Source organism: Periplaneta americana, chromosome 9 (genome assembly GCF_040183065.1).
Source record: "Periplaneta americana isolate PAMFEO1 chromosome 9, P.americana_PAMFEO1_priV1, whole genome shotgun sequence".
Classification (NCBI taxonomy): domain Eukaryota; kingdom Metazoa; phylum Arthropoda; class Insecta; order Blattodea; family Blattidae; genus Periplaneta; species Periplaneta americana.
The window spans coordinates 8,482,819-8,508,808 of record NC_091125.1 but is presented as its reverse complement, the minus strand read 5'-3'; the positions used below and the strand labels follow the sequence as shown (position 1 = coordinate 8,508,808).

The 25,990-nt window shown below is 34.9% G+C and overlaps 1 protein-coding gene across 3 annotated transcripts in view; it reads left to right on the top strand.

The window, feature by feature from the left end:
- Positions 1 to 25,990, top strand: part of Cht6 (Chitinase 6) — a 572,389-nt gene that overhangs the window by 506,822 nt on the left and 39,577 nt on the right. For 2 of the 3 annotated variants that reach the window (XM_069834390.1, XM_069834391.1), the window contains exons 15-16: positions 7,376 to 10,256; positions 18,420 to 18,720. In XM_069834390.1, coding sequence (XP_069690491.1) covers positions 7,376 to 10,256; positions 18,420 to 18,720 — 3,182 coding nt within the window. The remainder of the gene's footprint in view (positions 1 to 7,375; positions 10,257 to 18,419; positions 18,721 to 25,990) is intronic. The other variant, XM_069834392.1, reaches the window with a different exon arrangement.

Below are 25,990 nucleotides of genomic sequence, written 5' to 3'. Positions count from 1 at the left end.
TCTGCCCCTATCAGAACGTTTGCTTGTGAGTTAAAGCCTGAAACATGGTGGCATGTACCAGCACTATGTTGGTACGTCTGAAGCAGTGTGCTGTGATTAGTTTTTAACAGCCCCCGATAGACATTCATCGGAGATTGAAGGCTTTTTATCGTGATCAATGTGTCGACATCAGTACTATCTGACGTTGGTCTGCTCATGCTCGTAATGAACCACAGCCTCACTTCTGTCTGCGCTGCATCGTCAGAATCAAAGAGATGTCCTTCAGGTGTTCTTTAAGTTTTGGGAACAGATGAAAATCTGATGGCGCCAGGTCGGGACTACATGGAGGATTATCAAGAACAGTGAAACAAAGACGCTGAATATGTTCTGTTGTCATTGCATTGGTGTGCGGGCGAGCATTGTCATGCTGTAGGAGGGGCTACTCTATATCTGGACGTACCCTTCAAATTCGTGCTTTCATTTTTTTAGGGTTTCACAATACCTTACAGCAGGGGTTCCCAACTGGTATGTCGCGCAGCCTCATGGAGTGTGTCGCGGAAATTTGGAAATGAAAAATAAATTTAATGCCATCCAGGAAGTCTTTTTACAACGAATTTTTTATTTACAACAAAGTCTTTGATATGGTACATTTTATTTTGAAACGTGAATACCTGCAACAATGCTCAGTGTAATTTTTATGCCTGGCGATAATTCCAATGAAAGTGAACACTTGCAAGAATGCTTTGTAATTCGTTTACTCTTCTCACTTAGTAAAAAACAGAGTTTAGAATCGTCAGAACATATTAGTCAGTTTCAGTATATACGTGTGAGCGGGTGATAGTGTGACTATTTTATCAAAAGTGTTTTATTTAGATTTTATCATGGACAGATTTTTAACTCGAGAAAGACAATCTGAATCAAGTTCTGGGTTAGATGACAGCAGTGCTAATTCAAATAATGTTAGAGAAAATTCCCTTCAAGATTCACAAAAACGTATTGTGTTTCTTAATTCAGTGATGAATACTTGCGGTATGGTTTTACGTGACGTGGAGATGAATATAAGCAAAATTCTTATATGCGGAAATGTTTTGTCAAATCAGTCGATGGTGCCGAATGAAATAAAAAATTATTTAGAACTGCCGTTTTCAAATTCATAGTTGTGTGAATCAGCATTTTTTTACCATGAGAATAGTGAAATCTAATAAAAGGAACAGACAGCTGCATTTTGAAGATCATTAATGTGTTGGCCTGTCAAATTGTAAGACCACGTATAGAGGAACTTTGTGCAAGCCGCCAAGCGCAAACTTCACATTAATTTAAATAGGTGAGTTTTAAAAAACGATAATAAAAATCTTTTATCGGACATCCAGTGTAGTTACGTTGTATTGCTGCTCCTGTCTTCAACGATTTTAACGATAAAAGTATCAAGAATACAGGAGTTCTGAGCGTAAATGAAATTATAAAATCATTATAATCCTAATAGTAAGGGACCATTCAAACGCAACTCACATTGTTTACATTTATATAGGCCTGCAGTAGCTTTCAACTGGCAAAATTCGTTGATATCATTTTCGTAATACAGCTAAACTGTTATATTTGCTCTGCGCTGAGTATATTCCAGCTGGAATAATGTAGTGTCGTTTGTTTATTAAAAATTTGTATTTTAACACCAACTTGGATAAAAAAGTTTCTGCTTCTCCATTAGGCCTACGCCTGTTATGTGCAAATTTACAGTATCAAGAATCACCTCTTTCCTTCTACCGCGAATATTCAGTTAATTTAGATCAAACATTAGCGTCAGTGAACATCTTGAAAGATACAACATTTTTAGTCCCAGAACAGTATGGATTTAGGAAAAATAAATGCACGTAAAATGCAACATTTAGTTTAACTGACAAAATTATAGAGGCAATTAGTAAAAATTCCAACTTAGAGGGATTTTCTGATTTATCCAGAGCATTTAACTGTATAAATCATAAAATGCTGCTAGAAGAAAATTAATTATTATGGAATTAAAGGCGTTGCACACAATTATTTCACTCATATCTCAGAGATGGGAAACAGAAAGTCGAAATCAATACAATTATGAAATCTGTCTCGACATGGGTAACTATTAATAATGGAATTCCTCAAGGATCAATATTAGGTCCCCTTCTTTTTCTAGTGTTCATAAATGAGCTTTCGTCCCTAATAAAAGATGCAGGTCATCCCATATTATTTGCAGATGACACAAGTATAGTAATTACAGGCAATAACTCCAACACATTCCAATCAATAACAGAGGCACTTCTCCTCAAAATATGTGATTGGTTGACGGCAAATAAATTCAATTGTAACAAAACTAGCATAATCCAATATAAATCCTGCCCAAATTCAACCTCGTAGATATCACACCCAATATTTAACAACAGATCCCTAATATGAACAACAACCAAATTTCTTGGCTTACAAAGCAATAATGTGTTAAATCGGAAAAATCATATTAAAGAAATTACCCCCAAACTAAATTCAGCATGTTTTGCTATTAGATCTATGCAAAAGACAGTAAATATCAATATCTTAAAAACAATATACTTTGACTACTTCCAATCAGTAATGAGTTTTGGAATAATAATTCTGGGGAAATTCTACAGATAGTAACAGTATATTCCTACTACAAAAAAGATTAATTAGAATATTAGTAGGTGCCAAATCTAGGGAATCATGTAAGACCATTTTAAAAAACTACAAATAATACCCATGGTTTGTCAGTATATTCTTTCATTAATAATCTTCCTCGTATGTAATGGTGAAAACTTTGTAAGTAATTAATTAATTTAACAGTTCATAGCATAAATATGCGTCAAAAAGTGACTTTCATACTCCATCGGCAAGTCTGCCGTGGTATCAAAAACGAGTGCCTTATCTGGCAGTAAAACTTTTTAATAGCTTGCCTATGGATATAAAAAACTGAAACTCAAAACATAAGATTATTTAGGGCCAAATTAAAGAATCAAATTTCTCACGACTTCTATTCTGTAAGTGAATATTTATGACATTCAACAACGTATCATTTATTCTGTGTTTTATTAAGTATTGATACTAAATCTCTGTATTGTACTAGTAGACTATAATGTAAACCTCTTCTGCATATATTTCAACTAGGCTGTGACTATAAGCAAGACAATATAGGGTACTATTACGAATTTTTTTGCATGTTCCATGTTCTAGGTGTGAAGCGATGTATGAATACGATATAATGTAAATAAATACAATACAATGCAATACATCCATTAATATCACAAATGAATGTGAAAGGACACTCACAGATGTGCATAATGTTATCACTTGGAAGTACCACAAGTAACATTTAAGACAGAAACTAACGGTCGCCAAATGTTAAAGGTTTTGTCGGTTGTGATGAAATGCTCTTTCACAAAATATCAAATACTACATTTACAGCACTATTCCAATATTTAATTACGTTTATCCCATTAATTAATGCAAACAAGTCGCATGGCCGAGGAGACACTCCCTCTATTCAAGAAGAATGCTACATGCCTTTTAGTAGACTAATAAAGTTTTGGAATATGTAGTTCATTGCTTTCGCGTGTTAAATATTAAGGTGCAGTGCCTTATTGACTAGTTTCAGCCTGTTGTGGGCTATCTTCAGAACTGGTTGGTCCTGGTCTTCTCACCTTCTGTTTTATTGTTCTGTGGGGTGTGTTTGTTTAGTGTAATGTGGAGTCAAAAAGTGTGTGTGTTCTGAAATTGAGTTGTGTATTGAGAATTTCATGCGGGCGTGAAATATTCTTACACAACATAGAACAGACATATAGGCCTATACTAAACAAAAACAAGAACAAATACGCAGACAACATCATATATTGGCGCACAAACGTAGATGACATACTAATACTATAAAAAGGAAACAAAAGATAGATTCGAAACCTACATCAACACATAAACAAAATACACCCAAAGCTGCACTACACATTAGAAATTGAAAGCAACAAATCCATAAATTTCCTAGACATCTCAATAACAAAAGTTGACAACAAGCACAGATTCAAAATCTACAGAAAACCCACAATAACAACGACAACAACACACATAGGCCAACATACATACACAACTATTATCCAATCACCCAACACAACACAAACAAGCAATGGTACACAGACTACTCAACATACCAATGAGCCAACAAGACTAGGCCTACAAAGAAGAGTTAAACACAATCAAAATATACATAGCACAAGAAAACGCATACAACCCTAACATAAGTACAACATAATAACAATGACAAAACATAATTACAAAAAAACATAGGAATACAACACAAACACAAAAACACAAAAAAATACATCATACTAACATACGAAAACAAAAATACACACGACCTAATTCAAGAAATTAAATTACAATATTGCATAAAGAACAAAAATCATTCTACAAAAGCATCTCAACACACAAACAAACAAATACAAACCACAGGCATATACAAACTCAAATGCAACACCTGCAACAACTTCAACATAGGACAGACAGGCAGATCATTTCAAACACGTTACAAAGAACACATCACAACCATAACAAAATCACAAAACATTTCCACATACGCAGAACACATCACAAATGCCAACGATACCTACAGCAACATAAACACAGACACAGAAATTCTACATATTCAACCGAAAAATCAGAAACTAAACGCACTAGAACAATACGAAATATACAGGCACACAAAAACGCACTCACATGAAATTCTCAACACACAACTCAATTTCAGAACACACATACTTTTTGACTCCACATTACACTACACAAACACACTCCCACAGGAAAAGCAAACAGAAGACGTGAAGATCAGGACCAACCAGTTCTGAAGATAGCCCACAACAGGCTGAAACTAGTCAACAAGGTACCGCACCTATTATTTAACACGCGAAAGCAATAAACTACATAAGTGTTAAAATTTGTGTAATCAAGATATATAATAAAGTTTGTTGTCGAGTGTACTCTTGTCGAGAGTAAGTGACGTATTTTTCATGTATAATCCTTATGATAAAATGAGTTATTGGGAAAAACAAAAATACTTCAGAAAAAGTTCTTACTATGACCATTTTCAATGGAGCTAATTAAAACAAAACGGAAATTTAGATGAAATTGGAAATGCTCCTCATGATCTCAAACCTTGCGTATCTGTGTATTGTAGAAAAAGTGAAAACTATTTTACAAGAGAAAATTCTCCAAGAGGCCTCCATCAATTCATTCATGTAAAATCGAAACTTTGTAACAAGGTGCCATGTGCGAATGGCTAGATGTGGCAGAGAAAATTTCAAGCAACTGCTCCAAAATGGGCAAAGAATTTAAAGAAAACTATTTCTTCTGTATGGCACTCTTTTGACGACAGTATTCTCTCACATATTGCATGCGAAGCTATGGTTGTTAATGGTATTCAGTCTGCTCACAAGTCACAGTCACCCCTGCCAGAGGGAGTCACCCAATTCTATTTCAACATTTATTTTGATTCTTCCGACACCCAGAAGTTTATATTCAAATTGTATCAGTATTTGATATAATTTCACGAATCATTTGTCATGAAAGAGGAAAAAATAAAGCATTTGGAATCCTAGGAATAATTTTTGCTATATTAGCAATTGTTTTATTAGGTTTAAAAATTAATACTGTATCATCTCTACCGGTACATGAAATCGGTCGCTTAACAAACACTACATTTTTATAAAAGGTTCAAACTTTTTTTTATACATTTCGTAGGTTACGTCAAAGTAAGTAGCCATATGGTGTCAATTTTAATCTAACATTATTTCTTACAAGTCTATGCAATCAAATTTATAGAAATTGGCCGTTTAAGGTGTTTTATAAACGTTTGTTTCTCTTAATCTGTATATTGTATAGGTTTAACTCATAGCTTAGGCCTATTTTAAAGCTTAAAAAGTTGCTTTTCACGCTATATATTATCAAATGCAATTGAAATTAAAAGAATACAAATTTAGATGTTTTTAACATTAATTTTGAAAATATAAACTTAAAATAATATGTTGAAAAAACATTTTTTTGTACTAATGGTCACCCAAGTTTCAAAGTGGAATTCCTGTGGTTTTCCTGTACTCATCGGTCATATATTGTTCGTATTGTTACTGCTTGTTTCGGGTTTGAAACAAATTAATACGTGCCATAATTTATGACATGGGATCGGGATCGCCAGCTTTATTTTTCTGTAGAATAAATATTTTATCGCACACACAAATCCATTTTTGAAGCTGTGATATTCGGATCCAATTAAAAACTTGTTAACAAAAAAAAAAATCATAGAGGACGACGTATGTGTAGGCTAGTATTTACTGTAAAATATAAATTGTTGCATTTGTTATTTTTATTATGGAATAATGTTTACAGGTGTGTAAATGTTAAAAGTGAAATTTGTTGGAAAAAGTAAACGACAGTTTCAAATGACAGCAATAATATAAATCTCGGTAAAGCCTCAAATATCACCCCTCCCTTACAAATATCATAAGAAAATAAAATAAACGGTTTTGTTTATTCAGCTGGTATGAACAGGTTTGAGCCAATGAATACAATTCATTATTTAAAAAAAACTATACATGTTGCTGACCTGTGGAGTAACGGCTAGCGCGTCTCGCCGCGAAACCAGGTGGCCCGGGTTCGATTCCCTGTCGGAGCAAGTTATTTGGTTGAGGTTTTTTCCAGGGTTTTCCCTCAACCCAATATGAGCAAATGCTGGGTAACTTTCGATGCTGGACCCCAGACTCATTTCACCGGCATTATCACCATATCATTCAGATGCTAAATAACCTAAGATGTTGATAAAGCGTCTTAAAATAACCTACTAAAATAAAACTATACATCTTGTTTCGAGAATTGCAGAAACTGCAAGAATAAAGTTAGACCCTAATGTGAATTATTGTAAAGAGTTAACAAAGTGAATAGGTATACACAAATAATAAGATTTTGTACCTATTATTTTAGTGCTAAAAATTGCCTTTAAATATTATATTTGAATTTCTGGTGTTTTAAAATGAGGAACTGTATTATATAAAGGTCAATTCAACCTTATGACAGATCAAATCGGCCCATTGTATGGCGAGAGATTAAGGCTCCCATCTTTACAAACAATTGGCATTTAATAGCAGTAGAGATGTCACTCATACGTGACCGCCACCTTTACCCCAAGGAAATGCCCTAGGTACTCATTTCTGTTAGAGGTTGAGTTGACCCCAAGTTGAGACTGAAAGGATTATATCAATGGAAAAATTCATGATCCCATTGGGAATCAAACCCGCAACCTTCTGGTTTCAGCGTTGCACCTTAACCGGGACGCTATTATGCGCCCCAATTGTATTATATACTTGATTAATATTGTCTTTTTCAGATACATCACCATTCAGAGATCAAGAAAACCTGCACTGGAACCAGAACAAAGAACAGAGAGAGCACCTGACAGCAAGGTCCTGATTGTTACAGAGATGCAAGATGAAGCAGAGAGTAGAACAGAGGAACCTGAGCAGAAGGTGAGTGGCGCATATCCGCAGTACGTGGATGTGGCGAGTATCGGGAGACGTCACCACAGCCCTGTGCCAGGGTTCGAAGTGGAGAAAACAGACAGTGCACTCTCCTACCCTGAAGTGAATAGTATTGATAGAAGACGAAATATTATCCATATGATTGAGTTGCTAGACTCGTCCCCTTCCTCAACATCCACGGAGAACCATCCGCAATATGTAGATGTGAGTAGAATTAGAAAACACAGGGTAACAACATTATCGGACGCTACCATAAATGAAGAAGATGTTGTCACATCCAGAACCAGTGAAAACATAGACAGTTCTTTAACAGACCGTGTAAGCCCTATTCCTGATTACACAACTCCTGAAACTCAAAATGAAACAATTTGGACTCAATCTCTAGATTCAAGACTCGAGCTCGATACACTCCATCTCGCTTCAACTACCCCCCTAACAATTGTAGAATCCAACATTCAGGATTCAACAGTTCAAGTCACTGTTCCTCCCCCAACTAGCACGAAATTCACGCCAACAGTGACAAGAGTCATCACGTCTGTGACAGAGTCTGGCACCACAGAGCGTCAGAGAATAGCCGTCAACAGAGTACCATATCTCGCCATAGCAGCGCTGCGGGGCGAAACGGTGTACCCTGGTACACAATCAACAGTGACTTTCACTGCTCCTTCCACCACAGCTGTTACCACAGAGCATAAACTTGAGAAAGTGATGGAAGTGAACAGAATAACACTCGTGACTGTGAAAGAAGATCTTCCACTTCCTTACACGAAGGCAATGTCAGAGAACGTGTCAACCGAGAGAATTCAGCCAGAGAAAACCGTCGATAAAGTAAGTGAAGTATCGAGGCTGAAACTTGTCACAGTCTCTGGTGGAAATCAAACAACTGATGAAGTGTTGAGTACTTTTTCCTCACTTCCCAGTTATCCTTCAGAGACAACACACCATGGAAATCTTACCAATATTCAGGATGAATACATCAGCACCATTGTATATGGCACTGAAAACATAATTCCGGTAACAGAACCTTATATTCCTGAGAAACAGACAGAATCGATGGCAGCTATAATTAACGAGCCAACTTCTGTAGAATTATCTCCAAGTTCTGTTCGTCCAGTCAGCTACAGATTGAATCAAGGTGCAGATAGAAAGCCAGTAGTGGATGAGTTCAAAAAACGAAGATTCCGTCCCACAACATCTTCTAAACCAGAAGTTTCAAGTACTCAATCTATTCTTCCTAAGAAGAGGAGAGGACAACTGAAAAGGCCAATCCCATATCGACGTACAACTACAAAGGAAGTAGATGAAGCGGTCATCTTGCCAACAGAAGACACTTTACAAATATCTACTAAATCCGACCAAAGAGGTTTTGTTCCAAAAAGAAATCAGCGAAGACGACCACAACTACGGAGAACTAGCACTTTAACTACAGCAAGTGCAAATGAAGACACTGAAAAGAGTGTTGTTGTAATAACTGAAAACCCCTCTAATACAACTTTCCATTTCGTGCCGAAGAGAGGAGGTAGAGAGAAAGTGACAACACAGAAATCAACAACAGAAACGATAACAAGAGCGACAGAAACACAGAAAGATGAAATAGGTCTTACCACGTCTGTGAAAGAAGAAAACAACTCAAATGAAATTTTGACAATTGATGCTATAGATACAACCACAAATACAATTGATTTTCGTGATCACATTGAATCCAGTACACGGGATTCAGGCATATCGCAAACGGAAAATAAATCGGAGTTTATTTCCAAAAGTAAGAGTGAAAATACAACTATTCTAACTACCATTAATAATGGAATTACTGAGGTAAGTACAAAAGCATGGGGAACAACAAGTAATGCGATCCTAAGTAGCACAGACACCTGGAGAGAGACAGCCAACACTGAAACTGTTACAGAAGCAACGTACAGCAGAGAACAAAATGATAAAGACACATCAACCGGACATAAAACAAGACAGAATACCAAGGTGCATAGCACAGGGCAAAGCGACAGTGTGACTAAAACAACTCCTGGTGTAGGACAGAGAGACAGATTACGTATAAAGAAGAGGCGCAGACGCCCAGAAGTTGAAAGTTCTGTTGCTTCCACAACTGAGAAATCAAATTCCACAAGTGACAACAAGTTTGACTTACAAGCTACACTGAATGAGATAGATAAAACGACGCAAGATGTGGAGGGAACTTCATTTGCCACGGCAGCATTGCTTGGAAGAAATCATTACGATGTTAGTACCCCTGGCTCTGTAGGCGAATTTGCCACAGTAGTAGATAGAGAAGGAAAACATATGGTTATGATCTCCATATTGAATGACCCAGACAAGCCTCAATTACCCATTACTAATGACAGTGACTTAAATACAGACAGTAGTGGCTATGTCACAGGAGGTGCTGCAAGAAATTCTATTTATACTTTATCTGCTTCTGTGAAGTCCACTTCTGAAGAAGTATCTGATGGACATGTCACTGAAACTGTAGAGTTCCCTAAGAAAGAAACTACGTATAAAAGCTCTGAGGCTACTGTGAGGGCTTCCACGAGACAGCAGTCTAAGAATTATTTCATTGCCAATGTTGATTTCACAACAGCTTCTGGTGACGATCAACTTGCAGCTACTAGAAAGCCTGTTACTAACAGGAACACGAAGAAGACCAGTCCTGACGGCAAAAGAAGGCGACTGGTGAGGAGGAAACGACCCAGTAGCACGACTGAAGTACAGAGTGAGGTAGGACCACACACGGCTTGAATGCTGGGATGGAGAACAGTAACTAACTAACAGGAATGGCATCAGTGCTGAAACACTTCTGTTTCCTTCTCTATTGTAGCTTAACACAGTAGACCTCGTTTCTAACATGAAGCCAGGAACTGAACAGACGAGTTTGATTGCGCTTGTTTTCATACTCTCACTTTTGATGACACTCCGTGCTCTTCGCTATGAGGTGTAACATGAACTAGCTACTAACATTCAGTATTGCAGCCACTTTTCATAACATTGCAGTTTGCATGCTTCATATAGTGCCTAAGTCAAACTAGTTATAGACTCTTATCTCGGGGTACAGCCATGCTACTCTCACTGTCTTATGAGCAAGGCTACATAAGTTTGTCTGCACTCATGAACCTATGAAATGAAATTCAGCTTGAAGGGACAAAATCTTTGAAATTACATTTTCTTCTCTTCTGAGCAGAGAATCTCAACTGTTCATCTCACAGTTCCGTATCACTTCTGGTTTTTAATGTTAAAATGAATCAATAATTTTAGAACTTTCTTTAAGACGAGCAAGTGCTGATGCCCATGGCTGGATATGGGGAAATTAAGTACAATTCAGATATTTTCAATTAATTGATTACACCGTTTCAGGATATTATTCATTAAATTACAGTAACACATAAAGAATTTGAACAAACTGCGTGACTCCACTTCCACCCCTGGACACAGCATACTATAGGACTAATATACCGATACATAATAACTTGTTGAACTGCCATTGCATGGAAAGTATTACTGAGGTAATATTTTGATATGAGTGAACAATATAATTATTATTAATATTTCGTTCTGTATTGCTTAAAAATGATTTACCCAAATTATTCAGTAATCAGAGTAAGCCTAAATATCATTTTCCCTTTAAGGAAATTTAAAAAGTATATAAAGTTGCATATAATAAAAATTCTAATTAATTAACCTAATATTACAGAAGTATGTACCGGTAACATTTTCAACCAAATTGTCCTTTTTGTTATGACTGACAATTTAAAATCAGTAATAATATTATATTTTGAATTGCATGTTATGTGATATATTGAATCATCCATGCATGGGTGTATTTCAGGCCTGGCGGCCCTGGCAGTGCCAGGGTACTATTTTCCAAAGCCTGGCAGCGCCAAGACATTTTTATATGAGGGAAAGAATAGGCCTACCTATATTATCAGTCAGTTCTGAGATACTGATATTCTGTAGAATATGTAAAATGTGTCATGTAAATTTATGTTAACATCAGATATGAGGGTGTGTATATTAAACATAATCTTAAACTCTTTAATATGGGATTAAAGGGATAACAAATTGAGAATGGATTTTTTCAGTTTCGAGACGTCACAGATATTTTGTCACAGAAATGACCATATATTTCAGAACAGACCTTTCTGTTACAGAAATGACATATTTACAGTAAGCCCACATTACATTACATTACTATGGCACATTTCTACGTATCTGGACAATGGACTCTGTAAAAAAGAAAAGGTTAATTGCTAAATTGAAAAAAATAGGGAAGAAGCTGTGGTAAGATATTCATTAAAGAAGGAAAAATACATGAAAGTGTGAAAGTTTAAGAAAATTAAGAAAAGAGAAGAAAATACCCAAGAAGCATTACAAATAATATCTAATGGAGGGATAGTGGAAAGAGTGGATAAAATTGAAATGCAAGCAACAATAAGAAACGTCCAAGAACAGAGGAGAATCTAAGGCTTCTTCACGTAACATTATAAAAATAGCAGATAGATAAACCAGAGAAAGCAAAAACAGTACCAATAATGATTAACAAAGCAGGGATCTATCACAGCCACCTACAAATAAACAATAATTAGTTTTATCAGAAACAGGCGAAAGAAATGTAAAAGATATCAGTGCAGCACCAAGTGAAAGAGAATGGAAGAAGAGACCGAGTGACCTTAAGTCTGCCAGTTAAAATAAAACGTTATTATTATTATTATTATTATTATTATTATTATTATTATTATTATTATTATTATTATTACTTTATTATTATTAAAAATAAGGTAAACTGTCAGAAATAAAGTGAAAGTATAAAATTTGGGGAGAAATTGTCGAAAGAAAAAAGAGAAATTATGAGCAAAAAATATAGAGAAAGGTACAGGAATAAGAAGGATGCTAGATTGTTGAAACCAATTAGTGCTGTAATAGAGAGACAGAAAAGGATTGAAAGAAAAACGTGGCGAGAGCACAGAGCAAACAGCCAAAGTAAAAAAACACAAATTTCGGCTGTTATTTCTTATACTGTACTCCTCAATCTTCTCCTGATGTCCCTGCTATAACTGACGAAGCCCCATCTCTTTAGAAAGGAAAAAATCATGAAGACGACGAGTAAAACAAGAATGCTCAAAAGTCTATAGAGATTAGAAAAATGCACAAGAAGAACTAGAAAACTTAAATATGAAAAAGAAATGTGCAAGAAGAGATTTTTCAGACTAAAACAAGGATTAAAAAAGTTCGAAAAGTGAACCATCATCAAACCCTAGTTTGGTTGTGCGAGGAAACTTATATCCTATATATACAAAACAAGAATTTGAAGTCATTAAAATAACTATTGGTATGTAATCGGAAGAAGAAAACTGGTGTTCTGAGTGAATGTGTTCGGAAGTAGATAGCTGACTTTTTTTGAGAGGGATGATATCAGTAAAATGTGCCCTGGAAGACGGGACTTCAAGAGAAGAGACGACACAACAAAATAAGATAGTTGCTGTTCCACACCCTGAAGAAAAAGCAGATGTAAGATACAGCAAAAATTCAAAGTGTTCATTACTGTTCACAACTCTCTGCAAAGCAAAGCCTTGTTTGGTTGTGAAGCCTACCTTTAGAGACAGAGAGACTGTGTTTGTTCAAAACTTGAAAATGTTCGGTTTATTGTTGGAAAACTAAATTGGCTGGATATATAAAAGAACAAAAATCAGACAAACTAGTTGACAAGCAAATATTTAATATACACAATCGAGAAGATACTACATACTGTACTTCCAATGGACAACTAATGTAGAAGAAAGAACAGTAAAAGATTGTACTAAAAATATTAAAATATTGATCAAACATGCTATTAATTCCAGTAAACTAGAATTTGTGGCAGTAATGGAAAAACAGCTATCCAATTTCAAATTCCATATCTTTTATCAGTTCTATGACATTTGAATAAATTTAACTTATTAAAAATGAAGAGTGACTTTCCAAATGGTGCCAAGTCAAAAAAATCACTTTCCAGGAAACGTGATTTTTTGTAAGTGGAAATATCTTGAAGGTACTGAAAGAAGACTTTGGCAGTTAAAACATTACTGAAAGTGAGCTTTATTGCTAGAATTTAATTTTTGGAAATTGATATTGTGCTAGGTAACAATGTTGTTAAACATTTTAATATGTTCCAAAATGTGATAAATCACTTGATTTATGTTTGTTTATTTGAACATTTTGCATTAGGTACATGTAAAACTGAAAGAAGGCAATGTCTTATTAATAATCATTTTAATATCCAATCACAAAGAACTATGTTCATAACTGATGCTACATAATAGAGTTACAAATAACAGAGTGTATAATATTACCAAAGTCCACTTTGAAAACATGTTGTTCAGTAATTATGTACGTTTATTTGAACATTTTGCATTACATGTAAAACTAGAAGTAAGTAATGGCTTAATAATAATCATTTTAATATCATATCACAATGACTTAGCACAGAAACATTCATACTACTGACTCAGCACACTTCGGAAAAAACTGTGGGATTATAATTGGAATAACACGCAACATGACATCGATTGAAAAGTTTCAAATGTATTTCTGCACAGATGTATGGGAAATAATAATGTCAACATATAAAATTCTTTATAAATGACTTAGCACCATTTGGAAAATCACTCTTATTATTCTCGATATTGTTGATGTTTAGTCAGTTGTTCAGAGACGGGTTTGAACCTTTTAAGTGGCACAAATAATAAGGCATCATCCATGAGAGAGCTAAGCCAGGAGATAATGGATAGGGTGGCTAGTTTCTTTCCCTCTCCATTGCATACATCGCTGAATAGTTACATATTACACTAATCAGACTTTAGATGCATACAGACAATTGTTCTTCCTCTCATACATATCGTCAAGTGAGATGTACTGCTTGATAATAGATGTACATATCAGTCAGAATCTCAATCAGAGGTAAGAACCTCAATCAGAGATATCTCGATGTTGAGTTGATATTTTGGAGTGATTTTTTAGGATTGACTTGTAATGTATCTTAGTGTAAAAATTCTTGTGTAAAAATTTGAACACAGAAGGACAATGAATGTTAAAAATTAAGGTCTTTAAATCTGTTAATAATCTGAATGTGATTTTTCCTCAGTTCTTTCTGTACAGGTACAACCAATTGACTTATATTGAAAGAGTTATGTCATCTAGACTAGTATATGACTAAAATAAATGAATGTCATACGTTTTTTCATGTTGTTAGGTAAGGTTAATGAGGAGTCACAGAACTGATATTTTTTGTGAACAATATGATACAAATTGTAGAGTAAAAATTATCATTCAAATAATCGTCGACAGCTATGTAATATTGATCTATACGTTAACAATAATGTGTAGAAAAAAGTAAACAAAATAAGTACCAGTACCGGTATATAATTTAAATTATTTGTGAAACATATCTCATTTTGTCCGATTTTGTGAATTTTAACAGTAGGCCTAACAGTAAGCTTTCTGCAAGGAGATCAGAGTTTGTGCATCAGAGCAAAGAATTTCGTACTGATACATATAACATTTTATGTTCAAAAAACATTAGTTTCTTAGAAAATAAGTGGCACAAGTTCATTTTAAAGTAACGTTTCACTTTTGTTCATTTCATATCATATTACTTTCCTGGAGTGCAGAGTAGGCTATAGAATCATTGAAATTTCACTTTCATTAACATTTGTAGAAAAAATATACTCGTATATTAATAATGCCAATGTGCACCAAGAGTAATATGTATGAAGGCAGTATGATCAGTTTCTGCATGCTGACCCCAAATGATGATGTTCATGCCAATGATTAAAATGAAAAAAGTACTCACTGTTCAAAGGAGAAATACTGTATACTACTAAACCAATATACCAAAAATACTGACGTTAAAAACTAATATTCACAATTAAAAACATCGTCGTAAAGAACATCAAATAAATTAATAGGTATTTAACGCTAAAACTCTCGTAATTAAAAAGAAAGAAAAATGATTTCATTGAAATTGTATTTTTCTTTTGAAAAGGATTACTTTAGTAAAATTATGACATTACAATGCCACACATTTGAATTATTTATGTGTCACTCACATTAAGATTATTACCTCAATACTGCATTTTAAAGACCTCTTTGAAATAAGTCTCGCTCTCAAACATCATTAAATATTTATAGCATGCCATCAGAGTTGACATCTAGTTTACGTTTGTCATCTAGTTTAAGAAAGTATTTAACCCTGGACTGCATACCCTTTTTTGACAGCTTTGGTTATATACCTGGGGTTACTAGTCACCCCACATATTCTTTTGGGCCTATTGTGTACAATGGCTTTTATTTTGTATTACTGTATATTCTTTATGTATATGTTATACAAGGATTTTTGGATTATAAAAAATAAATTTGATGTTGAAAAGACAAATTAACTTCATAAAATTACAGAATTTCTGAACTTAATAACTACTGTATAATGGAAATGTCAATGCTTGAAAATTTCTGATAACTTATTAATTATAAAATTATGGAATTATTTTTATATTTAAAACATATAAATTGCTGGTAACACAACTATTTTTCACACATAAGTTTTAAAATTTTGTAACAAATGTAGTTCGGATATATAATAATTATTATAATTTGTTTACAAATTGAATACACTGTTTAGAAGAGACATGTTTCTAAAAATATTGCATAATTTTATTTGGGAATAATCTTAGTATCATTTTGAGGTTTGCAGGATAAGAACATCCTCATTTTGCACATTCAATGCAGATAGCTCTTCTGTGTTCGGAGCATCCCAGTTTGTTGCACTTCACACAATATAATTTTGTTTTCCTGTCTTTAGCAAAATAAAGCAAATCTAGCTTGTTTCATTTGTTTAAATCATGCTCTGATACGTACACCAGAGTTTATATCATCACCTCTTACAGCCATCACTGTCACAATGACAAGAAACAGCTACAAAAACTTACAAACGTGCCTCTATACTTGGGGTTACTAAACACCTCTCGAAGTTCGTTAAACGTGTGTAGGTACTGCTTTGGAACTCTCAGCCTACTGAGGAGTGGAAACTACTCTAAGTAATGAATGAATACCTGTGATTTGAGAGTTATTGAAAGCCATTCAAAGATATGGCAACAAAATAAGTTATAAGTTTTTGTGGGGTGATGTGTCACCCCAGTACCAGTACCGGTATGCATTCTAGGGTTAAGTTCAATAATCTAATGTCTTTTTCTGTTTCAATTTTATCTTAGGTATACCTATAACTCTCTTTTGCATTAACATTATAATGATTATATGTACGGTATTTCCTTTTTATCCTCTGGTTGAATGGAAGAGAAGGCCTCAAGGCCTTAACTCTGCCAGAATAAATAAAACATTATTATTATTATTATTATTATTATTATTATTATTATTATTACTACTGCTACTACTACTTCTACTACTACTACTATTACTACTACTACTACTACTACTACTACTACTACTATTATTATTATTATTATTATTATTATTATTATTATTATTATTATTATTATTATTATTATAGTTAAACCGTGATCAATATTGGAACTATATTTATAACTCTTCCATTTCCATTTTGAAAAGTGATAAAGAGTATTACTATCGACTGGTTGGCTCCACTTTGTCTCATGAAATAATGCTGGAATTGTATGTGCAAACAGAAAATGCTACATTTGTATAAACTGTGGCACATTCGTTATACGAGCGATGAAATGCAAATAATACGTATTGTGCAATTGAAATGTAATGAAAACGAGAAGTACCTATTGTAATAGTGAATATTTTTGGCTGCCTTCCATTTTATTATAACGTAGTGAGGTATCTAATTACAAACAATTTTTTTTTCTTCTTTCAATTCATGCACTTAATGGTATCTACAAACGGTTTTTCCTTGCAAATTAACCTATTCCAGGTTTGAAATTCTTACTAACATAATATTTCCATCAAACAGGATCGTAGTAAAAATTAAATACTAGGCATCATAGTAACATATTTGTTGTTGCAAACTGTATTGATTTTCTGTACTTTGAAGCCTTAAATTCTAAAAGGTGCCTTCTTTTTTTTTCCAGAGAGAGAATTAACACACTAAGATGTGCATGTGCTCAGAAGTAGGCTATCTATTCTCTATTTTTCAATCACAAATTATTACTAAACACATAGCAAATATTATAACATTTTATCTTCTTTTTAAAATCTTAGACTGATTTGGAAAAGGCTATTACTCTATTTGATATTTCATAGAAATGCTATTTCACATGTTATTTACACTTTACGGTATTATGTGTGTATATATAACGAAATATTTCTATTTCATAGTTCTTATGCACTAGATCAAAAAATGCTCAAATGGTCAACAGAAATCCTAATTCTTGGAATGTTCTTCAAAATTATTAATACTGTCATATCATTTTAATATAATATATAAAATGAAACTTAACTTGCATTCAACTGTATTCTGTATTGTGAGTTAATGGGTTCCTCCTGCACAAAACTATATCTACATTACACACCCATTCTTAGCTCATTGAGTTATCTGAGTGCTTGCTTCTCATTCACAAAATTAGGACTATTTCCAGCATACAATACGAGATTTGTGTCTGGAAAAGTGACTCTGGTGCACGCTTTCTACGAGAAATTCTATTTTTCTCCAATTTTTCATTATGTCTACTTCAATACTTAACTTTGGCAATAAAAATTTAAATGAGTAATTAAAGAGGGAGCTGTGTGCCATACCACAACTTTCAAAGATCTTAATATATGTAAGCATTGACAGTGCAAATGAACAGGCCTATCCATTATGGAAGACACTTCTAGGTTATGATTACTAGCAACTCGTAGAAAATCCATAATTTTACATACTTTTTGATTTGTCAGGTTGTTACTATCACAACAACTGCAGCAACAACAACAACAACAGCAACAAGACCTTTGCGGCGGCCAACAGGGTCACTTTTTAATCCAAACAGAGTGCGTCAGCGTCCCACAACAACCATCACTACAACCACAGAGGCATCAACAAGTTCTACAGCGTCTTCTCAACTTACACGTAAACCTGGTGCTAGAGTAGTACGGCGCAGAAAATATGGCCCCACTACCAACAGGACGAGGGAGAGCAATTCTGCAATTTCAGAATATGAGACTTCTGAAAGTCCAACCATTGCTGCTTCAGACAAAGGTAATTGAAAAGCCGTGCCGTGTCCATTGGGATATGTCTCGTCAAATTAAATAGAATTATGTACAACTTACAGTCATTTTTAATTTATTTCTTATGAAGGCCTGGCTCGGGAATTCGCAGAATGAGGATGATTGATTTTTTATTTTAGTTGGTTATTTAACGACGCTGTATCAACTACTAGATTATTTAGCATCGATGAGATTGGTGATAGCGAGATGATATTTGGCGAGATGAGGCCGAGGATTCGCCATAGATTACTTTGCTTTCACATTACGATTGGGGAAAACCTCGGAAAAAACCCAACCAGGTAATCAGCCCAACCAGAGATCGAACCCGCGCCCGAAAGCAACTTCAGACCAGCAGGCAAGCGTCTTAACTGATTGAGCCATGCCGGTGGCTAGGATGATTGATAGTAGGTGCAATGATGAAGGGAAATGAGAGAATCCCGAGAAAACTTTTCGCATCCGCTTTGTCCACCACAAATTCCTTCATAACCTATGTGTTGTAATACCTCCCAACATTGCCAGCCCACACCTGTGGAGTAACGGTCAGCGCGTCTGGCCGCGAAATCAGGTGGCCCGGGTTCGAATCCCGGTCGGGGCAAGTTACCTGGTTGAAGTTTTTTCCGGGGTTTTCCCTCAACCCAATACGAGCAAATGCTGGGTAACTTTCGGTGCTGGACCTCGGACTCATTTCACCGGCATTAGCACCTTCATATCATTCAGACGCTAAATAACCTAGATGTTGATACACCATCGTAAAATAACCCAATTAGAAGAACATTGCCATGAAACAGTTAAAACACATGTAGCATGATTCATACAAGATTTTTCTGCATGCTGTCCCAATAAGTCCAAAGAAAGTGCTGAACAAATGACAGGAAATGCATAAGGACATATATCTTTAGACGTAGTAGTAGTAGTAGGTTATTTTACGACGCTTTATCAACAGCTTAGGTTATTTAGCGTCTGAATGAGATGAAGGTGATAATGCCAGTGAAATGAGTCCGGGGTCCAGCACCGAAAGTTACCCAGCATTTGCTCATATTGGGTTGAGGGAAAACCCCGGAAAAAACCTCAACCAGGTAACTTGCCCCGACCGGGAATCGAACCCGGGCCACCTGGTTTCGCGGCCAGATGCGCTAGCCGTTACTCCACAGGTGTGGATCTTTAGACGTAACCCATGCCTTTCGGCCATTGTACACTCTAGATATGTCAGCAGCATTATCATAACATTACAAAATATGCAGGATGGAAGTGATATAATTGTGTAGATTGATGGGAGCAATAGAATACATTAATAAATAAAGGAAAAACCTTTTATGTGTTTTGTACCTGAGGGGAAAAGACCTTTGGGGAAGCTAAGGCATAGATGGGAGAATAATATTAAAATAGATTTGAGAGAGGTGGGACGTAATGGTAGAGACTGGATTAAACTTGCTCAGGATAGGGATCGATGGCGGTCTTATGTGAGGGCAACAATGAACCTTCGGGTTCTTTAAAATCCATTTGTAAATAAGTAGGCAGGGCCGCCGAGAAGGGGAGGCAAAGGGAGCAAGTGCATATGTGCCCGTGAGCAGTAAGGGCCCGTCAGATTAAGTGAGTCTGATTACTTTTTATTATCACGAATAATTATTCACAGATACATACCGGTACTATAAAATTTTGTAAGAATATTTGTTACATGAATCTGACATATTAACCAACAATAGTAGAATTAATACAAATTACCACTTCATTATGTAAATGTTTAACTTTTATATAATAGAATATCGGTTTCCCACATTAACAATCATCGACACGACACTTGAGGGCTCCGGGATTTGCCTGAAATATGTTCCCGTCAATTGTATCGAACACATTCAATTGGTTTGTCCTCTTAACTACCAACCCCTGCCGGCCCACCGCAAAGAGGAAAGAAAGAGGAAATGCTGTTATACAAGTGTCCCAGGATTAGTTCAGCTCACACTCCCTGACCCTTCCCAAGACATTAGATAGCTCTGCCAACACAGACCTTCCCTAGTATTTATAGTGGACTCTCCAAAATCCAAGCCGGAGGATTAAGTTTCCTTTTCAGTAAGGCCTACATAGTATGTTTCGGTAGTTTAATATGTGTGTAAAGTGATAATATGATTTAATTCTTCTAATTGTTAGCTTTTAGTCCTATCTTCAGCAAAAATATTGTAGTAATTCTTAGTGCAAAAAATGTTATCAATGAAAATTTTTTTTGCCAATCGCTCAGTGGAATTTTAAACTTATTTAGCCGATTCTATACACAAAAGTATGTTACATATGCCCTATTTTTTCCACATTTGTATCTTTTATCACTTCTGAGAAAAGTGCTCCCAAAATTGAGGAATTTAACATTACAAGATATGGAAACTTTGACATCATTTTACTGTACTTTCTTATTTTTATGACATTGGTGCACTTTTCTCAGAAAGTATTCTACCTAGAAAGCTGAAATTAATATACAATATGGCATTTTACACAGTAGGTTAAAAAAATTAAAATTATTTCTATCTACAGCAAAAATAAAACATAATTTGTAGTAATTCTTAATGAAAAAATGTCATCAATGAATTTTTTTTTTTCCAACCGTTCAGTAGAATTAAAAATTTATTTAACCGGTTTTATACATAAAGGTATGTTACATATGCCCTATTTTCTCTACATTTGTATCTTCTATAACTTCCGAGAAAAGTGCACCCAAAATTGAGGAATTTAACATTGTAAATTATGGAAGTACAGTCTCCCCTTAACAGTAGTTTTTTTTTTTCCTTGAGTAAAAAAAGGGGACATATCGCCCTTTTTCGTAAAATCCGCCTGGATACTTTTTTTGACTTAAAGAAGAGGACATGTCCGGGGAAAAGAGGACGTATGGTAACTCTAAGCATATCCATCCATCTTCCATGACAGAAGTCCACACCTGTGGAGTAACGGTTAATGCGTCTAGCCACAAAACCAGGTGGCCCGGATTCGATTCCCGATCGGAGCAAGTTACCTGGTTGAGGTTTTTTCCGGGGTTTTCCCTCAATCCAATATGAGCAAATGCTGGGTAACTTTCGGTGTTGGACCCAAGACTCATTTCACCAGCATTTCACCTTCATCTTATTCAGATCCTAACCTAAGCTGCTGATAAAGCATCGTAAAATAACCTACTAAAATAAAAAAAAAAATATGTATATATATATATATATCCATCCAGCTCATTCACCTCGTAAGCAATGAGTGTCTCAAACCTTCCTTACTACTGTTCAGTGGTGGATCGGGTACCGGTATATACAATGGTACAAATCATTGTTATTTTTAAAGAAAACATACCTAGTTTAATTTATTATTTCAGAAAATATAAATTAAAGAATCAAACTCAAATATATGCAAACCAAAAAGAATCTATTTGTTTTAATAATGAGTTCACTAGAAACTTAAACACACTCAATATCATGATGATGATGATGATGATCTTATCCAAAGTCGTCTTTTCTTGAAAACATGCACGTTATACTATTTTAATGAGGCACGGCACTTTTTAATAAATCCTCCTTCCGTATATTATGATTTTTTGCTACAGCAATTTCCCACGCAACTTCGTAGCTAACCTAGAGGACGTTCCTTCTCATGAATTCGAGTCTAGTTGTGTATTTTCTATGTTGTTGGTTGTATTAGATTTATATCTATTATGAAACTTGCTTTTTAGTTTCACAAGTTAACACAATCAGCACATGCCAAGGCATGATATTTTTAAATATAGTACTTACCTTAGATTATCATAATAATGAATTTTATGTCGAAATTAGCATGATTAGGTGCGTAAACATATTTGTTCATTTACAATACAAAAGAAATGAGTTGCATGTTTAAAAAAAAGTAGAATTACATTTTAGTTAATAGAACCAAAATATTATACACACAATGCATATTTTCATAATGCTGATGCACATTTCTTATTTTAGCAAGCTAGTAACACTTTTTAGCATAACAAATATCTAATGTTCTTCCTTTCCTCACAAAAAATAAAGTACTGTATTGGTCTTCCCATTCATAATGAAAATAATATTTCCTTAATTTCTTCGATTCACTTACGATACTTCCTTTGAAAGAAGCATTCTTACTTATTAAGCCTCCACTGGTAACTACGTGAGTGAGCACACTGAAACAAGTCAACAAACCCAGCAGTTAAAGGTGAACTTGGGTAGGTATTGAGAAGTCGCATTTCACAAGTTCGAAATGTATTACATTTGCCAATTGCTGTCTCAAAGGGCTATGGCACCATGACATTATTATTATTATTATTATTATTAATATTATTATCATTATCATCATTATCATCACTATCATTATTATCATTATTATTCACATCAGAAAAAGTCTGGAACCAATAGAGTTTTATATATGTTCTTCCTTTAAAAGAAATCTATGTTATCACACTGATTGTATAGGCTAAATATCTTTCCACTTTATTGTTGCTATGATTACCAATTTTAATAAACAAACTACTGTTTTGCAGGATTATGTGTAACATTGCATAATTTAATTCTGTCGGTACCTGATACACAATATTAAACAGTTTTTCCCTTATAATAAAAGATATTGAAGGGATTCTGGCAACAAGGTCAGTTAGGACAGTTTTTGGCCTCATGTTCGGTGCCCGTGATATGATCGCACGAGAAACTTTAAATCAACTTAAACAATTTAAAATTTCTGATGCAACGATTGATGCCATAGGATCTCATGTGTTAAAATCATCCTTAGCTATAATTAGTACATCTTGATTACACAACTTTTAACACTGTATCACTTCAAAATATGTATGATAAGACTTTCTTATGTTAAATTCTAGCGTACCTTGTTTACAGTACTAAAGATGACTCATAAATAAGTCGAAAGATGTAAACAAAGTACGCTAGAATTTAACACAAAAAAGTCTTATCATACATATTCCTATAATTAGTAATCATTTGTACCCAATGATTTCCTATGTTTTCTTATCATTTATCTTAATGTTTTTATTTCTTTCAAATTGTCACATAATTGTTTTTAATCATTGTTCATTGTGAATTGATTAGTAGGCCGATCTATCGAACCCTTATTTAGGGCGGCTTTTGTTGATACAAATATCTCTCTCATCATGTGCGCATTAACACCTTATGTGAAGAAGGGCTAACACATAGGCAGATTGCCCTGCGTGTTGGCGTTAGCCATAGTGCTGTTGAAAAGATCTGGAAGCATTATCTGGACACAAATGTAGTAGGAGATAGCCCCGAGAAAGTCGTCCAAAGGTAACCACTCAAGTTGAAAACAGGTATTGAGGCGTCTAGATCGTAAAGAGCTAAAAACCTCTACTTCACAGCTACGAAGTGCTTTCTTTTGGACCACTGGCAAGCACATAAGCACCCAGACCATCAGAAATCGTCTTCACGGGATGAACACAAATGCAAGATGCCCATGATGTATACCTCCACTCAACTGCTATTGTCACACAGCTCTTTTTCGATGAGCAAGAGAGCATTAGAGATGGGAGCAAAGGAGGTGGGGTTCTGTGCTATTCACAGATAAGACAATGATTTGTCTCAGACCTGATTCAGGAAGAGTTCAAATTTGGAGAGTACCTGGTTATCCAGCCCCACTCGCCATCACGTAGGAAGGGAAGTGGAAGTATCATGTTTTGGGCAGGCATAATATATTACTTACGAACACCACTAGTGCCCATGATAGACAATATGACTGCAGTTAAATATTAAAGAGAGATTGTCCAAAGTCTTGTCATCCCCTGTAGGTAACATTTTGGTGAAGATTTTATCTTTGAAGATTACAATGCCCGGCCACATCGAGAAAGGTATGTAAATGAACGAATTCAGGGCGCTAGAATAACCCGTATGCAATGGCCTGCTTCTACCGGATATGAACGCCATTGAACATGCTAGAGACCAGCTAAAAATGCCATTCGCCATTGTCAATCACCTGTTCAAACCCTACACAAGCTCAGAGGCTGCGATCCAGGAATGGGATCGTCTAGATCAGCAGCGCTTCAACAACCTGATCGAGAGTGTGCCAAGACACATCCAGGCACTTGTCAGAACCAGAGGAGGCATGACACATTAATAAAACAGTTTCTATTAAACGTCCATATTGCCAGTCGAATCTAATTGAACTCACTGTTTATTCTCCTTACAGTACTATGTTTGTCTTTTGTTTATTTATGCCTCAATAAAAGAGTTACACCAGAATGTAATTTTTGTTTAATATTTTATTACATATGGTTAAAGTAGCCACAGGGTTTCCTTATTGAAACTCAATTAATACTGGAATATGAAAAGTCTCTTAAAGCCTGTTTGGTTCTAAACTTGTTTTGATGTGTAGGCCTATAATAATAATAATAATAATAATAATAATAATAATAATAATAATAATAATAATAATAATAATAATAATATTATTATTATTATTATTATTATTATTATTATTATTATTATTACCTGCAAAGTCCAAATCGGCATCTTTCAGCTGCTACCTCAAAATGTTGAAACATTAATAAATATTTTCATGGATATGAGAAACAATGAAGAAAAATTTTTAAGTTGCTTTTTGCAAACGCTTCCCAATGAGCTGCTTCAGTATCAACTGATACCGTATTACCGTACCAATATTAAGTAGCTGCAAATCAATCGAGTGAATGTCACATCAGATAACCCTGAGGATTGGTTTAAGGTGGCAGTGTTCATGCCATTTGTTGACTAAGTTGTCATGGAACTGAAAAGTAGATTAATTTTCAGAAGTTTGTCACTTGAGGCACTTTAAACATGAGAACATTTTAAGTGCAGTACATATTTACGTCAGTGGTCTATTGTCAAACTCCATGACAGAACTATAGTTCCATCGCTCTAATTTCCGGCAGCCAATCGCGTTGCAGGTCGGCTACATTTAAACGTGCACGTCTTTTGATTCGCTGATCAAGACGTTTTTCATTTCTTAAGGCTCGATAAATACTTAATATAATCGCCCGCCATTTTGGCTCTTTTGTTGGCTTTCGCAGAAAGCACACGAAGACATTATTTGCTGCTCAATTATTTGCTAAATTACAGTGCGTTTGATTTATTATCATAGGAGCTACGACATGATAATGTTTAACAGTGTGGCAAATAGATTTCTCGTATGATAGCTCGGCAACGAAAGAACAAAAATGGCGAACGATACTACCTACCTAGACTTTATAGAGCCTTCACTTCCTAAGACGTAAGCAAAGAGGAGGAGTCATGCCAGGAATAATA